The sequence below is a fragment of the Capricornis sumatraensis genome, chromosome 8 (assembly GCF_032405125.1).
Source record: "Capricornis sumatraensis isolate serow.1 chromosome 8, serow.2, whole genome shotgun sequence".
In the NCBI taxonomy this organism is placed as follows: domain Eukaryota; kingdom Metazoa; phylum Chordata; class Mammalia; order Artiodactyla; family Bovidae; genus Capricornis; species Capricornis sumatraensis.
The window spans coordinates 65363925-65388497 of record NC_091076.1 but is presented as its reverse complement, the minus strand read 5'-3'; the positions used below and the strand labels follow the sequence as shown (position 1 = coordinate 65388497).

General features: G+C 52.3%; 2 protein-coding genes across 2 annotated transcripts; one reads left to right on the top strand and one right to left on the bottom strand.

Moving 5' to 3' along the window:
- The first annotated feature begins 730 nt into the window (after positions 1-730).
- FNDC8 (fibronectin type III domain containing 8) lies at positions 731-12385 on the top strand. The gene is made up of 4 exons (XM_068975840.1): positions 731-939; positions 9121-9487; positions 11464-11700; positions 12233-12385. The coding sequence occupies exons 1-4, from the start codon at positions 731-733 to the stop codon at positions 12383-12385; spliced, it is 966 nt and encodes a 321-aa protein (XP_068831941.1).
- Positions 12386-14378: 1993 nt separating this feature from the next.
- NLE1 (notchless homolog 1) lies at positions 14379-23731 on the bottom strand. Its single transcript, XM_068978283.1, has 13 exons — positions 23714-23731; positions 23434-23577; positions 20867-21084; positions 20179-20258; positions 19269-19345; positions 18998-19095; positions 18474-18666; positions 17842-17977; positions 17630-17676; positions 16717-16919; positions 14966-15125; positions 14801-14871; positions 14379-14596 (listed from the first exon to the last, which is right to left on the bottom strand). The coding sequence occupies exons 1-13, from the start codon at positions 23729-23731 to the stop codon at positions 14584-14586; spliced, it is 1458 nt and encodes a 485-aa protein (XP_068834384.1). The 3' UTR covers positions 14379-14583.
- Between the last annotated feature and the right edge of the window lie 842 nt (positions 23732-24573).

Sequence of the window (24573 nt, the reverse complement as noted above, 5' to 3'; positions counted from 1 at the left end):
TGTTTTAACAGCTGCCGGGTTCCTCACCCCACAAAGTTATGTGTATGTTTTCGTCCCTGTGACATGGTTTCCCTGAGAACAGAAACAACCTCTGGCCGATTTCTGTATGCCTCTGCACCCACCGTGGTCACTCAGTACCTGAAGACGCTTGAAGTGGAGGTCAGACAGAATTTAGAATTCCAGCAGTAAAACCTGGGTATGTGGGCGCTCTAAACCCCATGAGCCATCCCAGCTTTCCCTGTGCCCACACAGCTGGACACGGGGTTTGCTGCCTCCGATGTCTGGATATGAAGTCTCAGAATTCTATCAGCAAGGTGTCCCACTCCCAGGGACCCAGTCCATCCAGTACTGCCTGCTCCCTCCACGCCCAGGCACCACTGTCTCACCATCCACCTCCTCCTTCTCAGGGCAGATCAGAAGGGCACAGGTGGTGAGCATTTTGAGATCTTCAGAGAAGAGCAGGGCTGCTGTAACCACAGAGCCTTAGCCCAAGTGGTGTCGTCGACTATTCTGGGGCTCTGCGCGCTCCTGACATTGGCCCTGGGCTGCAGCAGCCCCCGGTCAAGGGGGAGCGTAGCCCTAATTGTTACACTCTGTGATAATTATGAAGTCAGCTCATCACACCCCCATCCCACGCAACTAAGGGTGTGTCTGCTGCCTCCAGTTTCTCTCTGCTTCCTGTCAGCTTGGTTGTCCTCCATGGTGCCGGCTGCGGTCCCAAACAAACTCAATGGCATCAGAGACATTCTACAAAGTGGGAGATGGGGAGGAGGCCATGCTGAGGAAGGAAACCCTCAATGTCTTGAATGCGCTCAGTCAAATGCCGAAGACCTTTCCAAACCCCAAGTCAATGAACAGGACCGTCACGACCAAAGGCCTCCCACTTTCCTCGAGGGGCAGTTTGGTGAACTTCTTAGAGGAGGATGCCATCAATCTACCGTAAGACACGAGTCTGGTCCTTTTCTGCTTTCTAAGACCAGAGCTGGATGGGCGGAGGAGTTGGGGAGGGGGGGAGGGGGCGCGGGGAAGAGGGTGTTGAAGAGGCGCCACTCCTTGACCTATCCCAGTCGAGACTCCCAGGGAAGAGCATGTAAGCAGGTTGCCTGTGGATTCCTGACCCCAAATCAGTTCTTGGAGACATGCCGGCCTCCAGCTCCGGGAAGCCTTCTGGGATTAACTGTAGATGGATTGGCAGTGCTCGTCATCCTATCTGGTCCTCACCATGAAGCCCCTCTCCTCTCGCCATGGTTCTTTTGCTCATGGAAAGGAGCCTGGTTATGTCCTCCCCCCAACCCCCAGGAGCCTGCCTGCCTTCAGACTGAGGTCTGTGTTCCTCCTCAGTGATGATGGGTTTCCTTCACTTCATTTCACAAAACTCTTTGGGCACCTACAAGGTACCTGGTCCAAGGTTAAGTTCTGGGAATGCAGAGCTGGAAAGCAGTCTCTACCTTCAAGGAGTTCCCAGCATGGGGTATGTGTGTGTGTGTATGTGTGTGTGTGTGTGTGTGTGTGTGTGTGTGTGTATGCTGGTTGGGGTGGGGGGCTGTCAGACAAGAATTGAGGCTATTACAGCATGGTCTGTGCTATGACAGGGACAACTGGAGGAAACAGAGGGAATTTAGTATAGTTTGGGAGGGGGTGAAGTTAAGGGAGGCTTCGTGGAGGAGGTGACTCTCAGAGGAAGGGAAGGAGTTAGCCAGTGGAAGGACAGAGGGGTGGGTTGACGTGGGCTGAGGGAACTGTCTGTCAGGAAGTTTCACGGGTATGTGACCTGTGCAATTAAACACAGCCTGACACTTGGAAGGACCCTGTTTAGTTTAATGCTTGGATGTTACTGTTTTGAAGGTCTTAATAATTTCTGAAGAAGGGACCCCACAAATTATGTAGCTGGTCCTGATGACGTGAAAGGGGATACAGTGGTTACTCCCTTAGGTACCTGTCAGTAAATAGGTATGGCTAAAGTGGCAGATGCAAGTAGGAAACTTCCTGGTATAAGAAAGTCTTAGACTGGGAACCAAGTTTTAATCCAAGTTCTACCACTTAGATATATGACCATAGACAAGTTCATTAAGATCAGGGACCCTTGGTCCCCCATGTGTAAAACGAGACCAGCACCATCCAGCAGGGCTGCTGTGACGATCACAAGGAGTTTTTCTCCAGCGTGTAGTCCAATGCCTGGCTGCCCCTTCAGCACTGGTGTTTCCAACAAGTAAATCTTCAGTAGAGATTCCTTGGGGCTTCCCGAGTGTTCCAGTAGCTAGGACTCCATACTCCCAATGCAGAGGGGCCCGGGTGTGATCCCTAGTTGGGAAACTAGATTCCACATGCCACAGTAAGAGTCTGCAAGCTGCAATTAAAGACCCCACATGCTGCAACTAAGACCTGGTGCCGCCAAATAAATAATTTTTTTAAAAAATAATAAAAAAGTAAAATAGAGATTCCTAAGAGTTGACTCATTGGAAAACTCTCTGCTGCTGGAGGGATTGGGGGCAGGAGGAGAAGGGGACGACAGAGGATGAGATGGCTGGATGGCATCACCGACTCGATGGACGTGAGTTTGAGTGAACTCCGGGAGTTGGTAATGGACAGGGAGGCCCGGTGTGCTGCAATTCATGGGGTCGCAAAGAGTCAGACACGACTGAGCAACTGAACTGAACTGAACTGAAGGACAGTTTATGGACTTCCCAAGTGGCGCCAGTGGTAAAGAACCCACTTGCCAATGCAGAAGACATGAAAGATTCGTGTTCAATCTCTGGGTCAGGAAGATCCCCTCGAGAAGGACATGGCAACCCACTCCAGTATTCTTGACCAGAGAATCCTATGGAGAGAGGAGCCTGGGGGGCTATGGTCCTTAGAGTCACAAAGAGTTGGACACAACTGAAGCAACTTAGCACATAGCACAGGACAATCTATAGTATAACTGACATCCATACCCAGACTCTTGGGCCTACGAAGGGCCTTGGAGGGAGAGTCATCTATTTCAAGCGTCCACCAAGGGCTAGTATAGGAGGTTTGGGTTGATCAGGATTTTGCAGGAGGAAGTTGATGGGGCTGGGGCTCAGGGAGGAAAACTTTGGCCTTGATCAATCAACCTCAAAGCTGGAGGCTGGCCGGGTGTGAGGGATCTAGGGGTATGTGTGGGTCACTGGATCTGGCTAGAGCAGCCGGGGGAGGTGGGGAAGGAAGCAGGGGAGGGGAGCCAGAAAGCACCAGGGGCAGACAGGAGCTGTGTAGTATGGGGCCCAGGAGATCCGGCTTCTGGTTCCAGCTCTGCCATCGACTACCAAGGTGACCTCAGTCAAGGTGCTTGGTGTCCACAGGCCCTGTGGCCACTTTCTCTAGACAGGGCTCTTCCAGCTGAGGGCTGTGACCTATGAATGTGTCAGGAACTCATCTGAGTTGATGGAGACTAGTATTACAAAAATGAGCGAAATAGAATTTAAATTCCAGTGTACATCACACACACAGTAAGTATGGGTTTGAAAAACCAGTTAGTACTGATTTGTGAAACATTTTAGTTTCATGTGTGTGTGTGTGCATACACTGGGGTTTCCCAGGTGGCGCTAGTGGTAAAGAACCCACCCGCCAATGCAGAAGACATGAGACTCAGGTTCAATCTCCGGATCAGGAAGACCCCCTGGAGGGGGCATGGTGCTCCAATCCAGTTTTCTTGCCCGGAGAATCCCATGCACAGAGCATCCTGGCAGGCTACAGTCCATGCGGTTACATGCATTCGTGTACTAGCTTGTCAAGAAATATGTATTTCTTACTTTCAGTTCAGTTCAGTTGCTCAGTCATGTCCGACTCTTTGCAATCCCATGGACTGCAGCACGCCAGGCCTCCCTGTCCATCACCAACTTCCAGAGTTTAAACAAACTCATGTCCATTGAGTTGGTGATGCCATCCAACCATCTCATCCTCTGTCGTCCCCTTCTCCTTTCACCTTTAATCTTTCCCAGCATCAGGGTCTTTTCAAATGAGTCAGCTCTTTGCATCAGGTGGCCAAAGTATTGGAGGTTCAGCTTTAGCATCATTCCTTCCAAAGAACTCCCAGGGCTGATCTTTAGGATGGACTGGTCGGATCTCCTTGCAGTCCAAAGGACTCTCAAGAGTCTTCTCCAACACCACAGTTCAAAAGCATCAATTCTTCAGTGCTCAGGTTTCTTTACAATACAACTCTCACATCCATACATGACCACTGGAAAAACCATAGCTTTGACTAGACGGACCTTTGTTGGCAAAGTAATGTCTCTGCTTTTGAATATGCTGTCTAGGTTGGTCATAACATTTTTTCCAAGGAGTAAGTGTCTTTTAATTTCATGGCTGCAGTCACCATCTGCAGTGATTTTGGAGCCCAAAAAAATAAAGTCTGACACTGTTTCCACTGTTTCTTCATCTATTTGCCATGAAGTGATGGGACTGGATGCCATGATCTTTGTTTTCTGAATGTTGACCTTTAAGCCAACTCTTTCACTCTCCTCTTTCACTTTCATCAAGAGGCTCTTTAGTTCTTCTTCCCTTTCTGCCATAAGGGTGCTGTCATCTGCATATCTGAGGTTATTGATATTTCTCCCGGCAGTCTTGATTCCAGCTTGTGCTTCTTCCAGCCCAACGTTTCTCATGATGTACTCTGCATGTAAGTTAAATAAGCAGGGTGACAATATACAGCCTTGACATACTCCTTTTGCTATTTGGAACCAGTCTGTTGTTCCATGTCCAGTTCTAACTGTTGCTTCCTGACCTGCATACAGATTTCTCAAGAGGCAGGTCAGGTGGTCTGGTATTCCCATCTCTTGAAGAATTTTCCACAGTTTATTGTGATCCACAGAGTCAAAGGCTTTGGCATAGTCAATAAAACAGAAATAGATGTTTTTCTGGAACTCTCTTGCTTTTTCCATAATCCAGTGGATATTGGCAATTTGATCTCTGGTTCCTCTGCCTTTTCTAAAACCAGCTTGAACATCTAGAAGTTCACAGTTCACGTATTGCTGAAGCCTGGCTTGGAGAATTTTGAGCATCACTTTACTAGCGTGTGAGATGAGTGCAATTGTGCAGTAGTTTGAGCATTCTTTTGGCATTGCCTTTCTTTGGGATTGGAATGAAAACTGACCTTTTCCAGTCCTGTGGCCACTGCTGAGTCTTCCAAATTTGCTGGCAGTAAATACTGAGTGCAGCACTTTCACAGCATCATCTTTCAGGATTTGAAATAGCTCAGCTGGAATTCCATCACCTCCATTAGCTTTGTTTGTAGTGATGCTTCCTAAGGCCCACTTGACTTCACATTCCAGGATGTCTGGCTCTAGCTGAGTGATCACACCATCATGATTATCTGGGTCGTGAAGATCTTTTTTGTATAGTTCTTCTGTGTATTCTTGCCACCTTTTCTTAATATCTTCTGCTTCTGTTAGATCCATACCATTTCTGTCCTTTATCGAGCCCATCTTTGTATGAAATGTTCCCTTGGTATCTCTAATTTTCTTGCAGAGATCTCTAGTCTTTCCCATTCTGTTCTTATACTCTATTTCTTTGCACTGATCACTGAGGAAGGCTTTCTCATCTCTCCTTGCTCTTCTTTGGAACTCTGCATTCAAATGGGTATATCTTTCCTTTTCTCCTTTGTTTTTCACTTCTCTTCTTTCCACAGCTATTTGTAAGGCCTCTTCAGACAGCCATTTTGCCTTTTTGCATTTCTTTTCCGTGGGGATGGTCTTGATCCCTGTCTCCTGTACAATGTCATGAACCTCCATCCATAAATCATCAGGCACTCTGTCTATCAGATCTAGTCCCTTAAATCTATTTCTCACTTCTACTGTATAATCATAAGGGATTTGATTTAGGTCATACCTGAATGGTCTAGTGGTTTTCCCTACTTTCTTCAGTTTAAGTCTGAATTTGGCAATAAGGAGTTCATGATCTGAGGCACAGTCAGCTCCTGGTCTTGTTTTTGTTGACTGTATAGAGCTTCTCCATCTTTGGCTGCAAAGAGTATAATCAATCTGATTTCGGTATTGACCATCTGGTGATGTCCATGTGTAGTCTTCTCTTGTGTTGTTGGAAGAGGGTGTTTGCTATGACCAGTGCGTTCTCTTGGCAAAACTCTATTAGTCTTTGCCTTGCTTCATTCCGCATTCCAAGGCCAAATTTGCCTGTTACTCCAGGTGTTTCTTGACTTCCTACTTTTGCATTCCAGTCCCCTATAATGAAAAGGACATCTTTTTGGGGTGTTAGTTCTAGCAGGTCTTGTAGGTCTTCATAGAACCATTCAACTTCAGCTTCTTCAGCATTACTGGTCGGGGCATAGAATTGGATTACCGTGATATTGAATGGTTTGCCTTGGAGATGAATAGAGATCATTCTGTCGTTTTTGAGACTGCATCCAAGTACTGCGTTTCAGACTCTTTCGTTGACTATGATGGCTACTCCATTTCTTCTAAGGGATTCTTGCCCACAGTAGTAGATGTAATGGTCATCTGAATTAAATTCACCCATTCCAGTCCATCTTAGTTTGCTGATTCCTAGAATGTCGACGTTCACTCTTGCCATCTCGTTTGACCACTTCCAATTTGCCTTGATTCATGGACCTAACATTCCAGGTTCCTATGCAATATTGCTCTTTACAGCATCAGACCTTGCTTCCATCACCAGTCATATCCACAACTGGGTGTTGTTTTTGCTTTGGCTCCATCTCTTCATTCTTTCTGGAGTTGTTTCTCCACTGATCTCTAGTAGCACATTGGGCACCTACCAACCTGGGGAATTCATCATCCAGTGTCCTATCTTTTTGCCTTTTCATACTGTTCATGGGGTTCTCGAGGCAGGAATACTGAAGTGGTTTGCCTTTCCCTTCTCCAGTGGACCACATTTTGTCAGAACTCTCCACCATGGCCCTACATCGCATGGCTCATGGTTTCACTGAGTTAGACAAGGCTGTGGTCCATGTGATTAGATTGGTTAGTTTTCTGTGATTGTGGTTTTTAGTCTGTCTGCCCTCTGATGGAGAAGGATAAGAGGCTTATGACAGCTTCCATGGGATAGACTGACTGAGGGGGATACTAAGTCTTATTCTGATATGCAGGGCCATGTTTAGTAAATTTTTAATCCAATTTTCTGTGGATGGGTAGAGCTGTGTTCCCTCCTTCTTACCTTGAAAGTGAAAGTGAAGTAGCTCAGTCGTGGCCAACTCTTTGCGACCCCATGGACTGTAGCCCACCAGGCTCCTCCCTCCATGGGATTCTCCAGGCAAGGATACTGGAGTGGGTTGCCACTTCCTTCTCCAGGGGATCTTCCTGACCCAGGGATCGAACCCTGGTCTCCCACATCTCAGGCAGATGCTTTAATCTGTGAGCCACCAAGGAAGCCTAAAAGTTAATTTTTTTTTTGATCCTGTACTTCATCAGCAAAAAATTTTAAACAGTGGGGGAACATGGGCAAGGTTTTTTTTTTTTGTAACAGCAAAGAATTGGTAACAATACAAATATCCATGTAACAGAACACTATACAACAGTTAGTGACTGAACCAGAGCAGATTAATCTAAAAAATACAATGTTTTAAGTAAAATAACAGCCTCACTGCACATGAATATGTACTGAATGATGCCATTTATTTATATAAAGTTTAAATTATGCAAAATAACATACACATCTAACAAACCTATAAAAACACATGGGGAATAATAAACACAAAATTTTAAATTTACTGCTCAGGCTGCCTCTGAGGGAGAGGATCAGGAGAGGGGTAGGGGAGCAGAGTACACAAGGGGCTTTAGCTACACTGATACAGCTTTAGTTCTGAGTTGGATAGAAGCTAAATGGAAGCTTAATATAATATGATCATTTTTTCCAGTTTTATTGAGACACAGTTGACATTTAACATTGCATTAAAGTATGCAACATCATTTGATAATTGTATGTATTGTGAAATCATTACCCTAATAAGCTTAGTTAACATCCATCACCACACAGTTACAAATATTTGTGTGTGAGATGAGCGCTTTTAAGACCTAGTCTCTTAGGAACTTTCAAATATACAATACAATATTGTTCATTATAGCCACCACTTTGTGCATTGGTGTGGTGGTGGTGGTTTAGTCACTAAGTCGTGTCACTTTGTACATTACGTCCCCATGAACATGTTATCCTTGATATCTTGAATGAGACTGAAATATTTCATAATTTAAAAAAAAAATTAGAGGACTTCCCTGGTGGCTTAGTGGTAAAGAATCCACCTGCCAATGCAGGAGACATGGGTTCAGTCCCTGGTCCTGGAAGACCCCACATGGCACGGAGCAGCTAGGCCCGTGCACCACAGTTAATGAGCCTGTGCTGTAGAGCCCAGGAGCTGCAACTGCTGAAGCCCCCACGCCCTTGATCCTGTGCTCCGCAACAAGAGAAGCCACCGCGTTGAGAAGCCGAGCACCGCGACTAGAGTAGCCCCTGCTCTCTGCAACTACAGAAAGCCCGTGCGGCAATGAAGACCCAGCACAGCCAAAAATACATACATGAAGAAATAACTTTTAAAAATAAAAAAATTAGAATGGAAGAAAAGTTTTTGAGCATTCACCCCAATAAATATATACTTATCTGTGCAGTTAATTTTACATGCTGTATATTAATACATATTGATGTGTCATAAAAATCTAAGTAAATAAGTGTAGTAATTACATATTAAACAACAGTAAATAAATACTTAATAAAACTCATTATTTTTCTTTTAGATACTTTTAGATATTTTTCCATATCCCAGTAGATCGTTATGGTCATTCCCTGGGGTGTCTGCACCCTACCTTGGAGGAAGGACTTGGAGCTTTAGTGGTGTTTCTAAAACTGTGGTTCTCAGAACACTTGCATCAGAATCATCTGAGGATCTTATGAAAGATGCTTTAGCAGCTTCCCCAGTGCCATCCCAGCTGGGGACCAGGGACCAGGAATGTGCATTTTCCACTAGTAAGTGTCCTGGTGAGTGTGACCCACTGCTGCAGAGCAAGAATGTTCTGAGCAGCTCAAAAGCAGTTGAGGGCGCTGGTAAGTCCTGCCCAAGGCCTGCTTGCCACTGGGAGCTTCCAGGCGGCAGGGGCTGGGGCAGCTGCCTCCATCTGTCTCCCCTCTCCCCTCCCTCTCCAGGAAGCACATGCCAATGGAGGATTCCGAATGCAGCTCCGATGACACCAGCATCTCCCCCATGTCATCCACCTTGTTGAATCCCATCAAATTGGCCGTGACCCAGCCCAACAGCAGCTTCTTTGCGGGCATGCTGGAGGGCGAGCTGAACAAACTCAGCCTCTCCTCGATAGCCAAGAGCACAGAGAAGGGGCACCTGGCCCTCTGCCCCCAGTCTAAGTCCCAGATGGCCCCTGGGGGCCTGCTGGACCTCGACAACCCTGAGGTGGACACAGACACATCCTCGACGCCCTCGGAGTCCTCTGTGGTCTTGGATGTGCCGGAGGCACCCTTCATCTGTGAACACACGGTCAGCGACTCCACAGCTGTGGTGAGTTTCCCCCCAGGTGCATCTGGCAAAGGCTTGATGCCCCCTCCATCCCCTCCACATGCCCGGCACTGAGCTGAGCTCACTGGGGAGCGTGTGGATGCCTACTGCCTGCATCCTTAGCTCTAGTGCATGGGTTAGGAGAGAGGGCGTGTCTGTAAAGAACTCCAGTGCAAGCTAGAGAAGGTTCAGTGCTGTAGGGAAAGTTCAAACCAAGTGCCACTGGGGATTCAGAGGGAAAGAAACGTTCCTTCCAGCTGCAGGGAGTAAGCTTTGGTGGCGTTCAGTGACATTTGAGCTGGGACTTAAACATCTAGAGATGAGGAAAAGCATTCTGTGCAGGACTGACACTAGCAAAGGACGTGGGAGGAAACATCCATGTCCTAATTCAGGGTTGCTCACACTTTCTGGCACCTGCAGATCTGATCATCATGTTACCAAGAAGATTCCTCATTCCTCAAGGTTCTGACTCAGTAGGTCTGGGGTGGGGCCTGAGACTCTGCATTGCTAACACATTCCCAGTAGGTGCTGATGGCCCACGGACCACATGCTGAGTAGCGTTGTTCTGGATACAGGAAGGGAACAGCAGGAGGGGGTCATTTTCCAGAGGTCCTATAATGTTAGGCTGCTGCTGCTCCTGCTAAGTCGCGTCAGTCATGTCCGACTCTGTGTGACCCCATAGACAGCAGCTCCTCTGTCCCCGGGATTCTCCAGGCAAGAACACTGGAGTGGGTTGCCATTTCCTTCTCCCATACATAAAAGTGAAAAGTGAAAGTGAAGTCTCTCAGTCGTGTCTGACTCAGTGACCCCATGGACTGCAGCCTACCAGGCTCCTCCGTCCATGGGATTTCCCAGGCAAGAATACTGGAGTGGGGTGCCATTGCCTTCTCCGAATGTTAGGCTACTGTATGGATTTTTCAGTAAGCAAAGAGGACTAGCTCTGTGCAAAGTTTTCTATCAGGTGAGAGATGTGATATGAGTTACATATTGGAAAATACCGTCTGGTGGCTCAGATAGTAGAGAGTCTGCTTGCAATGCAGGAGACCCGGGTTTGACCCCTGAGTCGGGAAGATCCCCTAGAGAAGGAAATGGCGCCCCACTCCAGTACCCTTGCCTGGAAAATCCCACAGACGGAGGAGCCTGGTGGACTACAGTCCATGGGGTCGCCAAGAGTCAGACCTGACTGAGTGACTTCACTTACTTTGGAAGATAAATCTGGAAGGACCATTGTTGGATAGGCCAGCACAGCGTTTCTCAAAGTGTGGTCCCCAGACCACCAGTAGCATCTGCATCATATGGCAACTTGTAAGAAATTTAAATCCTTGCTTTCCCCACCCTCCTGATTGGGCCTGCTGAATCAAACTGGGCACAGGGGCCAGCGGTCCTTGTTTTAGCAAGTCCTCTGGGGTATTCTGATGCATACCAAAGTTTGAGAACGACTAGCTTAGATGGAGGAGAAACTGGAAATGGGAGACAAGGCAAGTGGCAGCAGGGCCAGGAACCTGCAGTGTTAGAAAAGCCCTCTGCAGTCCTTAGCCTGGCTTGGCAGCCATGGCGGTAGTACAAAGTGGACTCAGGAGCTCCTGATCTGAACCTTGACTCCGGCACTTAACTGCTGTGTGGCTGCAGGCCGGGCACTTGCTCTCTCTGAACTTGTAACCCCATCTGCAATGAGTGAGGTGGACGAGATGATTGCTAAGGTCCCTTTCAACGGACACACAGTCTATAGAGTATGGAGTTGAGGGTACCCTCTGAGGTTGGTGCGGCTGCGGTTGGAGAATGGCTCAGGCTTTGGGCTGGTGGGGCCTCATCTAACGTGAGGTGTGCCTACCACCCTCGGACACACATGCCTCAGCTCCAGCGGGAGCAGGGGTGGGAATGGGGTCTTCTGACGCACATTGCAGAGGGGCTGGTTGGGTGGTGAGGGGAGGCCAGGCCAGGCCAGGTCTGAGGAAGCCTTGGGGATTCTCTCCTTCTAGATTTCCTGGACCTATGCCCCTGGCAAGCAGCAGGTCAGTTTCTACCAGGTCCTGTTACAGGAGGTGGTCAGGAAAAACAGCGGTGAGATGCCCAAGGCAAAGAACCGCCCCTGGATCTTCAATAAGATCCTGGGCACCACCGTCAAGCTGATGGAGCTGAAGCCGAACACGAGTTACTGCCTCACTGTCCGTGCAGCTAACACCGCTGGGGTGGGGACATGGTGCAAGCCCTACAAAGTGAGCCCTGGGAGAAGAGGGGCCTGAGGGTCAGGGGCCCTAGAGGTTGGGAACACCCCTGTACCCGCAGGACCTCTCCTCCTGCTGGCTTTCCCTCTCCCTGGGCAGATAAGCCTCAGTTCCAGGCTGTTCTCCTTGGAGAGGGTTAAGGAGTAAGTCACTTTGGGGCCCCCTGGAAATTGACCTGTTCATTCATCCCTAATGTGTGTCTCTCAAAGCCAGTGGCTTCTGGATTCTTCAACTTAGGTATCAATGATTGTGAGTGGGTTGGGAAGTCAAGGGCACCGAGGGAAAAACAGAGGGAAGAGGCTAACAGGGGGCAAAGCAGGGAAGAGCCTGGGGGTGGCAGGGCAGGCCCGAGTAGACACTGCTGAGCTTGGAAACAGCACACAACCAGGGAGAAACAGATGTCAGTGAGTAGGCTGGAGGGCACTCGGGGACCCCATTTCACAGACGAGGGGGTGGCAGTGTGGAAGAGGTGAGGTCAGGGTCAGCTCTGCCAAGGAGTTCTGAGGACTTTCGTTTCTTTCAGTTTGCAACCGTGGCCACTGACTTGAACAGCTTCCCCGAGAACAACCCCATCCAGATTACCGTGCAGCGCAAGGAGCCCCAGCGGAAGACCGTGTCCCTCGGGCTGGAGGACATGCGCAGGCTCGAAGATCTGGAACACCTCTTTCCCTACTAAGGGAGAGGGCCCCAGGAAGCCCCTCACCCACCTTCAGCTTCGGCCCAGGGCCCTCAGCAGTCAGAACCACGAGATGTACCACCAGCCCTTAGCCAGGGAACCACCGACCACCCTGCTGGTCCCAGGCCTGGGGCCGAGGTTAGAGGGGAGCTCCGCTCATCCGGAGCCTCTGCAGGCCAGGCCAGATCAGCCTCCACTGCCCGTAGCTGCTAGGCTTCCTTCCCCAGATCTGGGCTGGTCCAGGTCCCTCATTAAAACCTGCAGGTCACCCAGCACCCTGAGATTCTGCTTCGTGCCAGTGACAGCCTCAGCTGAGCCGCGGCCCCTCACCCTTCTGGCTTCTGCCAGGACCAAGAGTCCAGGTGGGTCAAGGGGACATGGGGTCATGAGATGCCATCACCCTTTCCCCATGAGAGAAAGAGATGGTCCCCAAAGACTACAGCGCTCGCCAGGAAAAACAGTGATGCTGGACAGAGGCAGTGACAGCCTGCATACTGTCAGCCCGACTTGAGCTCATGGGGACATGGGGCAAAGTGCCCGAGCTCTGATGGGAGGGTTTAATCCCTTCTGTTTCACTTCGGCTCTTCCTGGATGTGACGGCTCAGACAAACCATTCACGCTTCTGGGGCTGGATTTCCTCATCAAAAGTACGGGGATGTGGGACTTCCCTGGCGGTCCAGTGGTTAAGATGCTGCACTTACAATGCAAGGCGTGAGGGTTCAATCCCTGGTCAGGGAACTAGATCCCACATGCTGTGTGCCGTGGCCAAAAAGAAAAGGTTGGGGCGGAGGGGCGGTGACAGCACAGAAACCTGCTTTACTTGGCTTTAGCCAGCATTTCCCAAGCGGTTGACGACAAAATGCCCCTCCCCTCCTATGTGAATTACATTCATCACGTGTCCAAGGAATACTAAGGAAGGCTAGAAACCTATTTGGCTCTTTGTTTCTTCACATCTGTACCCCACCCTGGGGACGTGGCATGGTCCTTCCAGGCACGGCTGCAGGGTCACTGTGAGGCTCAAGTGAGAGCCCAGCAGCAGGGAGCCTGGCACAGAGTGGGACCTCAGAGCCCGTTGCCTCCCTTCACCCCACACGCAGTCCCACTGCAGAGACCAGGCAGGTGGAAGCCGAGAACCAGAGCCAGGCAAGGTGCAAAATCATAAAAACACAGATGTGGGTGGGGGAGGGGGAGGAGGACCAAGAAGTCAAACAAGGCTGTGGCCCCGAGTGCTCCATACAAGGATGGCTGGAATTCAACCCGGGTAGAGGCACCTGATCCTGGAAGAGAAGTGAGCGGGGGTTAAGACCTTGCTCCAAGGTCTGAGCACGTCCTGGTGGGGGTTCCCTTCTCCCTGTGAGTCTCTGGGGGGCAGAGCCACCCTCCCCATCACACCATCCCTTCTGCCCGAGCCTGCACCACTGCACGGCCCATTAGGGGGAGCCCTCGGGGACCGCCTCTCTGAACCCCGAGAGCCCAGTGACCCTGAATGAGGTCAGGGAAAGCCCTCCAGAGCAGCAGGGCTGGCACAAGTCCCTGTGGTGGTCACAGCGTCCTCACCCCGTGCAGTCCAGACCAGGAAGTAGCCTCGAGCTAGCGCGACAAGTGCACTTCTAACTGGGCTGAATTCTAGTTCACGCAAACAGCTACACGCGGCTCATGCCGCCAAAAGGGACAACACAGCCTTAAGAGCCTCCTCTGGCTACTACGAGACGGGCCTCAGCAGGTCACCCCAGCCTCTCCCTCGTAGACACAGTGGCAAGAAAGGAAAGGTCGCTTCCTGCTCAGCATGGTACTGGAGTAGCCCAGCTGCATGAACTGACCCAGCGTGGACCCCTGGGCATTGAGGACAGGAATCATAACCCAAACACACAAAATATAAATTATTTATTTGGTCACAGAATCCGGGGCCTGACCCTGAAGAGAGACAGCATTTAGAAAAGGCAGCAGCTGGCCATCGCCCAGCTTTTCACAGCTGCTTGCGCCAGCAAGGTACTAAATGATGGCCAAGGACTGGGCTCAGTGACGACATCCTGCGACCTTCGACCTCCCGTTCTGCGGAGGGACCCCCGTGGGGTCTGACCGAGGACAGCAGGCCACGCTCGTTCTCAAGGTCATCGCCCAGCCTGAGGCCTCCGGTCAGAGCAGGCAGCGGGCGGAGGCTGAGTCCAGGTGGGGATCCCAGAGACCTGGGGGGCTTCTCATCGCCTCCATCTGTGAACAAGGGCAGGGAATGGGATGGTGACCCCAGCTCAGGAAAGGGAGGCACCGCACAGTCCCAGGAGCCCACGATGGGGGAGAGCCTGGGCAGGTGGAGAGCCCGTGGAACTCTCCACCACGGGGGACGACCACGAGGGCAAGGGCGGGAGAGCCAAGCACACCGGCCACCACTGCGCCCCACGCTACCCCCAAACTCACATCCGGAGGCACTTGTCCTTCCCACCACTGGCCACTCTCTGGCCATCGGGACTCCAGTCGACAGCATATACCTGAACAGGGGAGGGAGATAGCGGTGCAGTGAGCAGGGTTGGGGTTGGGGGGCAGGCTTCAGTCCCCCGCTCAGCCCACGAGGGTCGGCCGCACCTCATCCGCATGGCCCGGCAGGTCCGTGGACAGCTTCTGGGCCTTCACGTCCCACACCTTCAGCGTGCTGTCGCTGCTGCCGCTGACCAGGAGCCGGCTGTCGGCCGACCACGCGATCTGGTACACGGCAGCCACGTGGCCGCGCAGGGAGGCCAGGTACCTGGGCCGGGGGGAGGGGGATGAGGACAGATGTGAGACCTTGGAACACGTCTGAAGGGTCCTCAAGGCCCCCAGCAGTCGTTCTCAACTGTGGCTGCATGTCAGAATTACCTGGGAACCTGTATAAAATCTCACTGCCTGGCCCCCACCCCGGATCAATTTAATCTCTGCTGGTCATTGCGATTTTGTAAAAGTGCTCCTAGGATGCTTCTTGCCGGGCCTCCACGCTTGCTCAGTTTTGCAAGCCTTGGACTCCAATGCCCCCATCTCTTGGCCGATCTGCACGACACGCCCCGCTCTGCCCACCCCAGCAGGTGCCTGCTGACAGGTGGCGTGGAGGAACAGTGGGCCGGGCCACTGGGACCTGGTCAGGACAGAATGATTGTGTCTGCTGGTGCAAGTCGTTGGGCCTGAGACTGTTTCCTTGTCTTAAAAAGGAGCTGGGGACTTCCCTGGGGGTCCAGGGGTTGAGAATCCACCTTCTAATGCAGGTGACTCGGGTTTGATCCCTGGCTGGGGAGCTAAGATCCCACACGCCATGGGGCAACTGAGCCCAAGTCTGCAAGTAGAGAAGGCCACATGCCGAAATGAAGACCCCTCACGCTGCAACTAGGACCCAACCCAGCCAAGTAAATGAATTAAAAAAAAAAAAAAAGGGAACCGAACAGCCCATTTCAAGGACTTCGGTGTGGAGATACACAGAGACGGACACGTAAGTCCCCCTTTGGCCTCAGGAGTGTTTCCCCGCTCCTCCCCCAACCCACGCCTCGACCTCGCCCCCTGTCAGCTGCAAGGGCATTGCGCTTCATCGCACCACTGCTTCTCAGCCTGAAAGGTGGCCTTAAGTGCCGGGTTCTGATCCCCAAGCTCTGGGCTGGGGCCCAGGGTTCTGCAAGTCCATCAAGCTCCCAGACAGGTAACACACTGTCAGATCTGTGGACTCCACTGTAAGGAGGGCCAGATAACGACTAGACCACAGGCCTATACTACCCGCTGCATCCCCGGCCCTTGGCCGGCTTTCAGACCATCTCGCTCCCTAGGCGTACAATGAACTAGCCATCTTCCACCTCCGCTTAGTGAGGGTGCTGAACATACCACCTCCTTTAATCCTTGTGATAAGGCTGAAAAGTAAGGGGTCTGCACACTCAGAAGAAGAAACAGAGGCTCAGAAAATCCAGGGACTCCTCTGGTGGTCCAGTGCTTAGGAATCCGCCTGCCAACGCAGGGGATGGGTTCGCTTCTTTCCTGGTCTGGGAAGATCCCACATGCCTCGGGGCAGCTAAGCCCACACCGCGTGCCACAACTACTCAGCCCACCCACCTAGAACCTTCTCTTGTTGCTTCACGACAAGAGAAGCCACTGCAATGAGAAGCCCGCACGCCACGATTAGAGAGTGGCCCCCGCTCACTGCAACTAGAGAAAGCCCGCGAGCGGAAACGAAGGTGCAGCAGAGCCGAAAACAAAAACGAAATAAATAAATATTAAAAAAAAAATCCAACCACTTGCCAGAGCCACACAGCGAGAAAGCAGCAGAGCCGAGCTCCGTCCGGAGGGGGAGCGCCCCTCCTTCCGGGCCCACACCCCCCACTCACTTGCCCGTCCTGCCGTCCCACAGCTTGATGGACTTGTCGAAGGAGGCGCTGGCGATGATACGGGAGTCTGGGGAGAAGACCACCTGGTTGATGAGGGCCTGGTGCCCCGTCATCCGTGCCAGGGGCTTCTTGTCCTCTGCCGGGGACCACAGGAACAGGGTGAAGTCATCTGAGCCAGACACCAGCCTCTCTGGGCCCCGGCCCTGCGGAGGCAAGAAAGCGCACACAGTCTCAGGGAGGAGACCCGACCTCAGAGGCGAACACACCACTGTCTGCTCAATCGCGGGCTCTTAACCACCGGACCGCCAGGGACGTCCCACAGTGGTATCTTAAAAGGGGGTAGGGTTTTATATGTGGGCTTGTGTACGTGTCTGTCTGCACTGTGTGTAGTGTACACATACACGTGTATGTGAAGTCTCGGAAAGGAGACACGAGACACTGGGAGCTCTGGATGCTTCCAGAAGGAGCCACAGAGATGAAAGGCTCTCCACCACCTCCTTTTTTGTGTTCTTTGAACCCTAGACTATCTGAATGTGTTACTGAAACTAAATGAAATTTTAAAAAGAGAGGGACTTCTCTGGTGTCCAGTGATTAAGACTCCATGTTCCCAAGGCAGGGGACAGGAGGTCTGTCCCCGACTGGGGAACTAAGAGCCTGAATTCTGAGGCCAAAATAAATAAACAGAGGTACCTTAGAATCACAAATAAATAGATAAGCAAAAAGAAAAAAACCAAAGTGAAATAAAATGATCCCCAGCACACTAAGATTTTAGAATTGTAAAGGAAGAACTTTGGGGGAACAGTATATTATGTACTGGGGCTAGAAGGGAGAGGGGCCTGAGCCTGTGCAGGGTCTGGGGTTTGGGGGACGAGGAGAAACCCCGCATGGAGCTGGGGGTGCTGGGGATGCTCACCCGCACGAGGTTGTAGCGGCTCAGGGCCTTCTCCTTCAACTCCTGCACTGTGACCAGGCACCAAAGGGAAGAAGGAACAAGGCTGATGAGAAAATTCAACATGGACAGCAAGCACCCCCCCACCCAGCCGAGGCTGGCCCCTCACACGTGAAGCCAGAGAGCCGGCTCCTTCTCAAGCAGCCCTTCCTCCCTGCCTCCTCCCGCTCACTCACAGGACCCTCGGAGGTCTTGGGCGTTCACTGAGGCCTCGGCGGGCTCAAAGGCCCCTGTGCGCAGGGCGTAGTCGGTGCTGAGGGCCATGGTGTTCACCCAATGGCCGTGGCCTTGCAGAGTCCGGCACAGCACGCCCTAGGGTGGACAGAGACAGGTCAGATGCCCACAGAGCAGTCTGCACCCCTGGGAACATGAACGTCCAGGTCAGCCCCAGAAGACGGGGATGCCCACAGGACTCAGAAGCAGGGTCCTCATTCACTGTGATCTGAATCAAATCACCCATCAGATCACTCACTGTGATCAGAATCAAAACTCAAACCCTTTGGTTGGATCAGTGTTTCTGAAAGTATGTTTCACAGAAGAGAAATGTCAGGGAAAAAGGGCTCTAGTCCAGTAAGTTTGCGATACAGCAGGCCTGACAAACCTAAATAGGCTTCCAACAGCAGGAAATTCCAGAGCCTGACCATGCGCAGGGGCCCTGGACTCTCCGCTATAACGTGGCACCGACCCCAGGACCCACTGTTCAAAAGCACCTCCCTGAGCAGTTCCCGGAACAAGTTCAGGAAACACTGGTTTGACATCCTGACCAGTGACTTCCCCAGGCTGGTTCCGGACCCTTCCCAGCTCTTACATCATGAGCCCTCCAGACTTTGATGGTGCGGTCCTGGGAGGCTGAGTAGAGAAGCCCGTCCCCTCCCCACCGGAGACAGGTGACTGACTGTGTGTGCCCGGTGAGGATGCGCTCGCAGCGGCCTGCGGTCGTGTCCCAGACCCGCACGCTGCCGTCCTTGGAGCTGCTGGCCACGTAGCGACACTCGGGGTTGCTGGAGAGGAAGAGACGGGTCCTCACTTCTGAGCAGGCAATGCCTGTCTTCCCATGCTGCCTCCCGATGCCCAGCTCGAAGGCTGGGGATAACGTCTCGACGGCTTCCTGACCCCACCATCTGGTGGCGCTGCAAGGTGGCTCCCCGGGCCTGTGATGAGCAACCACCACCCCCACCCCGGGTGCAGACAACCTTCCCCGCTGCCTGCCACGCTGTCACTGCCAGTCAGAGCCCCCACCCTGTCCCCTAAGACTCCTCTGCACCGAGCACGGGTAGGGTACAGCTTTGAACCCCTGGCTCCCCATTCACCCCAATTGTCAGTGTCACTTACGCGTGGAGGGGCTCCCAGCTCAGGGCTGTGATCCACTTGCTGTGGCCAGTGAGCGCCCTACCCACTTGCTTCCCTGTGCTTGGGTCCCACAGGAGAATCTGCAGGACAGAAGCTCATCAAATAACCCTCCGCAACCTTCCCCTGGCCCCACCCAGGGTCCCCTGCCCATAGCCCCCAGGCACCCCTCCCCGAAGACCCCAGTACCTCATTCTGAGGTACTCCCAGGAAGGGACTCCAGGGTCCCCACCTAAGTACCCCAAGTATCATCTACCTGGCCATTCTTACAGCCTGAAGCCAGCTTCTTGCCGTCTGGGGACCAGGATATGCTAAGGACCCAGTGTCTGTGTCCTAGGAAAGCAGGGAGGGGAGAGAGGGGGGCCACACCTGTCTTTATCCCAAACACTCAGCAATGCCTGGCATACTGCAGAAAGCGCTACAGCTAGCTGCCAAATAAATGAACGCTGAAACACTGATCGAAGGGATGAGACTCCCTAGGCAAATGGCAAACCCTCCCCAAGGGCTAGAGCCGTGCACCTGCTGCACAGATAACACCACCACTTTCTAACAGCTCCTCACGTGCCACGTGGTATAAAATTCTTGCACACGTCAGCCCCCTTACAATTCTCACGAAACTCTAGAGTATGGGACAATGCAATAAGTATGACTCCCATTTTCCAGATGAGAAAACTGAAGCTTAGAAAGGAAGCGAGGCCTACACACAGGTCACCTCACTAGTGTGAGGCTCCCAGGCCAGCAGCATGAGTACCACCCGGGAACTTGAAATGCAAATTCTCAGGCCACATCCCAGACCGGAGGAGACAAAAATTCTGGGGGTGGTTCCCAGAAATCTGTATTTTAACAAGCCCTCTAGGTAATTCTGATGCATGTTCAAGTTTAAGGACTACTATGGCAGAGACCGGACTTAAGCCCAGTTCTCCTTGCTACCAGCCAGCCAGTCCCTGCCCGCATCCTCACACTGACTTTTGGGTCCAGTCTCTGCTTGTTTGTAAGTGGCTAGTGGGGCTCAAGGGTAAAGTCTCAACCTAGGAACTGGCAACCACTAACTGGATGTTAACAGGCTGGATTGTGCTCTGGGCCTCCCAGGAATTAAAGAGCTGAACGAATCACCAGCCTGCCACTGTATCAACCCCCGCTCTGTGGGTAACTGCGTGCGTACCAACCCTGGCATGTGAAGTGTGGCGTCTCAGTGCTGAGATCCCAGAAGCGAACTGTCGTGTCTCCGGAGCCACTGGCCAGGTACCTGGGGAAGAAGAGGGGTGGCCTGACCTCTGCACTGGGGACAAGGGGTTGGGTTTGGCCCCACTCAAAACACTGCACATGTACATTCCAGCGGCCTATTCAGTTGTCTTTTGGGAACAGAATCTGGGAGCGGAAATTTCTCTCTCTTCTGAAAAGGAGAACTATAATACCCAGGCCATCTGGGAGAAGACTCTAGGAGGTAATTTCTCTCCTTGTCCTTCCTGAAAGGAATGGCCACAACCATAACCAGTTTAAGCTTCTTATTATCCTCAGAGGATTGTGAGAAGCAAATAAACCCTGTTTCTCAGAGGAACAACTGACTCAGAGAGGTTAAGTGACTTGCTGAGGTCACAAAGCAAGGAAGGGGCAGAGGTGAGCTTGCAGCTCAGCTCTTCTGAGAGCAAGTCCAGGAAGGGCTCCTCCAAGGCAGGTGTCCTTGGCCTTTGGGGACAAAATTTCAGTGGATGAGTCACTTACTTACACCCTGAGCCCAGAGCTTGGGTCAAGGAAAGGCAGCCAGAGGCCCCACTGAGCATAACTTGGGGGTCCCCCCACCCCAGCCAACAGCTGCACCCATACTCCCCTCCATGACTCTGCAGCTGTCCTTACTTTCCTGTGGGGCTGAAGGCCACGGAAATGACCGCCTCACTGTGACCCTCCAAGGAGCTGGTGCAGCGGGTCACAGCGCGAACCCTGAAGATAGCTTGTGGCTGGTAAATGATGTCCAAGACCTTCTCTGTCTCCACCGCCTGGGACTCCAGGGTCCTCCCCAGCGAGGAGACGATCTCGGCATCATGGACATAGAAAGCCAGTGGCAGGGGATCCTCCTGGAGGACAACAGAAAAGGGAAACCCCCTATCAAAGGATGGGCAGGGCAGCCTCCACCGGGGGACCCTCCCCGCCCCACCCTCTGCAAGCTGTGTGCAGGCAAAGCCTTCTTTTCAGCCACCCTGCTTGGGATACCCCCATTATTACCCATTGAGCAAGACCTTTTCAGTCCTTCAAGATCACCTCCAGAATATTTACAAATCACTTTAGAATCCTTTATCTGCATCTCACAACCACCCTGACAGATAGGCATTCATACTGAAAAAATAGAGCAACCAAGTGATTCGCCCAATGTCCTACTGCTAATGACTAATTCAGGTTCTTCAGACAGAAGTCCAGGGTTAGAATTAGTATATAGCATTTAAGGCATTTTCTAAACCACCACACCAGGCTCTATAATGTGCAAGAAGCATTCAAAAAGCTGATTGAAAATGCAGACTCTCTGCTTCACCCTTGGGTCTGGTGTAGTAAGTGGGGGTGGGGCCCAGGTACTGCATTTTTAAGCAATTTCCCCCACCTCCAATGTCGTTGTTGTTGTTGTTGAGCTGCTAAATCCTGTCTGACTCTTTGGGCCCCCATGGACTGTAGCCCACCAGGTTCCTCTGTTCTTGGAATTCTCCAAACAAGAATACTGGAGTGGCTTGCCATCTCCTTTGCCAGGGGATCTTCCTGACCCAGGGACCGAACCAATGTCTCCTGCACTGCAAGCTGATTCTTTACCACTGAGCCACCAGAGAAGCCCACTGCCAACAGAGGGCAGCATCTTGATAAACACTAGCAGCTTAGGGTGGAGAAGGCAGTGGCGTCCCACTCCAGTGCTCTTGCCTGGAAAATCCCATGGACGGAGGAGCCTGGTGGGCTGCAGTCCATGGGGTCACCAAGAGTTGGGCACGACTGAGCGACTTTACTTTCCCTTTTCACTGTCATGCATTAGAGAAGGAAATGGCAACCCACTCCAGTGTTCTTGCCTTGAGAATCCCAGGGACGAGGAAGCCTAGTGGGCTGCCATCTATGGGGTCGTACACGACTGAAGCGACTTAGCAGCAGCAGCAGCTTAGAGGAAATCAGTCCTGAATATTCATTGGAAGGACCGATGTTGAAGCTGAAACTCCAACACTTTGGCCACCTGATGCGAAGAAGTGACTCATTTGAAAAGACCCTGATGCTGGGAAAGATTGAAGGCGGGAGGGGAAGGAGACGACAGAGGATGAGATGGTTGGATGGCATCACCGACTCAATGGACATGAGTTTGAGTAAAAACCGGGAGTTGGTGATGGACAGGGAGGCCTGGCGTGCTGCAGTCCATGGGGTCGCAAAGAGTCAGACACAACTGAGCTGACTGAGCAGCTTAGGAGAGCAGAAGTTTTGAGTCTGACGTTTTGAGTTCCAACTCCAAATCTACCACCTACGGCACAGCATCTTACACACAATCGAATGATTGTAGGCATCACTTCATGGGAAATAGATGGGGAAACAGTGTCAGACTTTATTTTTCTGGGCTCCAAAATCACTGCAGATGGTGACTGCAGCCATGAAATTAAAAGACGCTTACTCTTTGGAAGAAAAGTTATGACCAACCTAGATAGTATATTCAAAAGCAGAGACATTACTTTGCCGACTAAGGTCTGTCTAGTCAAGGCTATGGTTTTCCCTGTGGTGATGTATGGATGTGAGAATTGGACTGTGAAGAAGGCTGAGCACCGAAGAATTGATGCTTTTGAACTGTGGTGCTGGAGAAGACTCTTGAGTCCTTTGGACTGCAAGGAGATCCAACCAGTCCATTCTGAAGGAGATCAACCCTGGGATTTCTTTGGAAGGAATGATGCTAAAGCTGAAACTCCAGTACTTGGGCCACCTCATGCGAAGAGCTGACTCATTGGAAAAGACTCTGATGCTGGGAGGGATGGGGGCCGGAGGAGAAGGGGACGACCGAGGATGAAATGACTGGATGGCATCACGGACTCGATGGACGTGAGTCTGAGTGAACTCCGGGAGTTGGTGATGGACAGGGAGGCCTGGCGTGCTGCGATTCATGGGGTCGCAAAGAGTCGGATACGACTGAGCGACTGAACTGAACCGAACTGAACACTGTAAAATGGGGAAATTAATGACAACGGGGAGACAGTGGGGGGCTGCGACAAGGAATCACTGTGATTGATGATGCGCCCAATGTGTTCTCCGCAGGTGGGCCCTGAAGATGGGCGTGTAAATCGCTCACTCGAATCACATCTTCCGACCCTCCCCAAGGGAAGACCGCAAGGCCGGGTTGTCAGCACTTCGGGGGAGCGGAGGGGGCCCTGGTACGCAAGACCTTCGGCCTTCCGATCCCCCGCGTGCCCGAAGCTCACCTGGACCAGCAGAGCGTTGCATACGAGCTGCAGCTTGTCCGGGGTGATGTCCACCGGCACGTCGAACGGCGAGCCCAGCAGCTGTCCGCCCTCATCCTGGAACTGCACGAGCAGCCGCTGCACGTCGCGCGTCGCCGCCTCGTCCTGTACGGACAAGCGCGGTGGGCGTCACTCCCGCGGCTCGGTTACCCGAGGGCCACCACTCCCGCCTCCCTCCGGCCTCGGGAAAGCGGGCGCGAGAGCCCGGCCGCGGGCCCCGCCCGCACTCACGCACACCCACCTCGGCCGTGGCCGCCATCCTGCGTCCCCACGTGGAGGAGGTAACTCCGGCGTGATGGAGCGCCGCTGCCGTGGTTCAGCGGCGCCGCAGCCCGCCTCATCGCCCCCTGGTGTCGCGGCGGGGAAGTGCCGCGCCCCGCCAGGCCTCTGGCATTGGGCGTGGGCTCAGCTGGTACCCGCCTCCACACCCTACCCTTGGCCGACAGGTGGCCGCCTCGGCGTTCAATCTCTCCCAGTGCTTTGCAGGATACTGACAACCTTTAGTCTTTTCAGAATAGCGATTCTTAGCCCCAGTTTTCAGTTCAGTTCAGTCGTTCAGTCGCTCAGTCATGTCCGACTCTTTGCGACCCCATGAACCGCAGCACGCCAGGCCTCCCTGTCCATCACGAACTCCCGGAGTCCACCCAAACCCATGTCCATCGAGTCGGTGATCCCATCCAACCATCTCATCCTCTGTTGTCCCCTTCTCCTCCTGCCCTCAATCTTTCCCAGCATCAGGGTCTTTTCAAATGAGTCAGTTCTTCGCATCAGGTGGCCAAAGTATTGGAGTTTCAGCTTCAACATCAGGCCTTCGAATGAAAACCCAGGACTGAGCCCCAGTTTTCAGTTCAGTTCAGTTCAGTTCAGTTCAGTCGCTCAGTCGTGTCCGACTCTTTGCGACCCCGTGAATCGCAGCACGCCAGGCCTCCCTGTCCATCACCAACTCCCAGAGTTCACTCAGATTCATGTCCATCGAGTGTGTGATGCCATCCAGCCATCTCATCCTCGGTCGTCCCCTTCTCCTCCGGCCCCCATCCCTCCCAGCATCAGAGTCTTTTCCAATGAGTCAGCTCTTCGCATGAGGTGGCCAAAGTACTGGAG

Excerpts from the sequence above, each read along its gene's own strand:
- FNDC8 (XM_068975840.1), top strand. The coding sequence starts at position 731 with ATGGCATCAGAGACATTCTACAAAGTGGGAGATGGGGAGGAGGCCATG. Across the intron at positions 9,488-11,463 it reads TCAGCGACTCCACAGCTGTG|ATTTCCTGGACCTATGCCCC; the intron begins GTGAGTTTCCCC and ends CTCTCCTTCTAG. Across the intron at positions 11,701-12,232 it reads CATGGTGCAAGCCCTACAAA|TTTGCAACCGTGGCCACTGA; the intron begins GTGAGCCCTGGG and ends CGTTTCTTTCAG.
- NLE1 (XM_068978283.1), bottom strand. Across the intron at positions 19,346-20,178 it reads GCCACACTTCACATGCCAGG|GACACAGACACTGGGTCCTT; the intron begins GTTGGTACGCAC and ends CTGCTTTCCTAG. Across the intron at positions 18,667-18,997 it reads AGCTGGGAGCCCCTCCACGC|CAACCCCGAGTGTCGCTACG; the intron begins GTAAGTGACACT and ends CTTCCTCTCCAG.